Below are 2,500 nucleotides of genomic sequence, written 5' to 3'. Positions count from 1 at the left end.
AACAATAAAACATTCTTCTGTAGCACCAGATAACAGTCTCATGGCGCTGTTCACCGCCAGATAACAGTCTCATGGCGCTGTTCACCGCCAGATAACAGTCTCATGGCGCTGTTCACCGCCAGATAACAGTCTCATGGCGCTGTTCACCGCCAGATAACAGTCTCATGGCGCTGTTCACCGCCAGATAACAGTCTCATGGCGCTGTTCACCGCCAGATAACAGTCTCATGGCGCTGTTCACCGCCAGATAACAGTCTCATGGCGCTTTACAAATCCATCATACAATACAAGCATTAATAGTTAACATTTTATAAACAACAACCAGATACATATGATACTCTAGAAGGTTTAAAAACAACCAGTCAACAAGCAAAATTATCATTCGGCAGATTCACTCACAAGTCACATGCACGCATTACAGGCAGAGAAAGCCGTGGATACCACAACGATCTCTGTATAGGTCTATACTGAGCCTAAAAGACCGTTAAACATGTCTCCGTGCAGCTTGCTGAGTATCAAATCACACCATTTTTAAAGGGTAGGACGAAAGTCGCTTGTTCATTTCAATGCTTCTTATTCTCTCAGGTGCCCGGATGTTGTTTCCGCATAACGCTCACTTACTCTTGTAACCCATGTCGTGTGCATTTAGAGTGCTGTTTGCGCTTTGTTTCTCAAATCACAAATAAACGTTGCTGCATACACTTGCCTCAATGCAGCATTGCGTTGTGCAGAACATTACACGATCATTCTTCGGTGCATGCAACTGTCTTTGTGTGCCAAACATGGTGTTGTAGAGTAAATTAGGAGTTTGCTACACGATCAATCTTCGGTGCATGCAACTGTCTTTGTGTGCCAAACATGGTGTTGTAGAGTAAATTAGGAGTTTGCTACACGATCAATCTTTGCTACTTACAACTGTAGCTGTGTACAGTATAACACATATCGTGTTGTAAACTGAATGTAGATACAGAGTTTGTTACACGATCAATCTTTGCTACTTACAACTGTAGCTGTGTACAGTATAACACATATCGTGTTGTAAACTGAATTATTTTAGATAAAGAGTTTATTGTTACACGATCAATCTTTGCTACTTACAACTGTAGCTGTGTACAGTATAACACATATCGTGTTGTAAACTGAATGTAGATACAGAGTTTGTTACACGATCAATCTTTGCTACTTACAACTGTAGCTGTGTACAGTATAACACATATCGTGTTGTAAACTGAATGTAGGTACAGAGTTTGTTACACGATCAATCTTAGCTGCACACAACTGTCTGTGTGTACAGTATATCCTGTACGTACAGTATATCAGTTCACGCAACATATCACACGGAATACAGCCAGCGGCAACATGGCAGGCTTGGTTCACACACATTCGCTGAACAGAACATGTATGCCACAACAACAGACATCTTCAAGGTATTCCTGTTGAGCGCTGTTATCAGTGGCTGTCCTTGGGGTCAGCAGAAGACTTGCTTGAGTTCTACAGCGTATCGGTGTACTGAGAGGTGGCTCTGCGAGTCTAGTCTGGAAGCACAGAGTCTGGAACAGTGGGGGCACTGGGAGGTGGCTCTGCAAGTCTAGTCTGGAAGCACATAATCTGGAACAGTGGGGGCACTGAGAGGTGGCTCTGCAAGTCTAGTCTGGAAGCACAGAGTCTGGAACAGTGGGGGCACTGGAAGTCAGTAGTGGTCACTGCCGCTGTTGCGCTGTGGTGTTGTTGCTGTTTTTTTCTCGCAGCGACAAGTCTCTGACAATGGTCTACTCTGAGTCTGCAGAGGCTTGATGTCATTGGGCTCGCCAGCGTGATCGTTCTTGGCATGCTCCTCCAGCTCCTTAGGTTTGATTTTGCACATCTGGAGGTTTGCTTTGGCAGAGTCTTTGTACCGTTTCTTTGGTCGGCCTTGATGTCTTTTTTCCCGCATGATGATGTGATGTCATTACTCCAAACCCAACACCGACCTTACCGGTAGTGTGTAATTTTGCAATGTTTTTTGAAAAAAACCAGTTCCTGGGTCAATTCAAATCCTTTCAAGTTCGGTGGACAGAGACAATGTGTTGTTCACAATGAGGCCGTTTATGGATGGAGAGTATTGACGTCAGTGTGGTCACTGTCATAATCAGTAGAGAGACGGAGCCAGAAAGTCGGGTCTGCCAGTGGGTGCTCCACCTGTAATGTAGTCAAGCAAAAATGTATGACACGTACAATTTACACGAATTAAAAACAAAAAAATATATATATAACGAAGATGCACAAAAAACGAAGTAAAATTCACACACAAATATATACGTTTTCTTTCTGTAATTTGATGTCGAGCTGTAAAATTCGCAAAATTCATTTTTTTTGGGGGGTATTGTATTACGGTTTGAGTTTACAGAATTGAAATTGAAGTGTTCTGTTCGCTTTAGGCAGATGGAAGAGGTGTGTACACACACACACCCACACACACACACACACACACACACACACATACACACACATACACACACAAC

At 43.2% G+C, this 2,500-nt stretch overlaps 1 protein-coding gene across 1 annotated transcript in view; it reads right to left on the bottom strand.

The window, feature by feature from the left end:
* Positions 1 to 2,500, bottom strand: part of LOC138963786 (uncharacterized) — a 7,367-nt gene that overhangs the window by 772 nt on the left and 4,095 nt on the right. The window contains exon 4 of the mRNA XM_070335642.1: positions 1 to 2,177. This exon is cut by the window's left edge and continues 772 nt beyond it. Coding sequence (XP_070191743.1) covers positions 2,128 to 2,177 — 50 coding nt within the window. The 3' untranslated portion in view covers positions 1 to 2,127. The remainder of the gene's footprint in view (positions 2,178 to 2,500) is intronic.

The sequence above is a fragment of the Littorina saxatilis genome, linkage group LG4 (genome assembly GCF_037325665.1).
Source record: "Littorina saxatilis isolate snail1 linkage group LG4, US_GU_Lsax_2.0, whole genome shotgun sequence".
NCBI classification, from domain to species: Eukaryota; Metazoa; Mollusca; class Gastropoda; order Littorinimorpha; family Littorinidae; genus Littorina; species Littorina saxatilis.
Note: the sequence above shows the minus strand (reverse complement) of the source record. Positions and strands in the feature narration are given on the sequence as shown.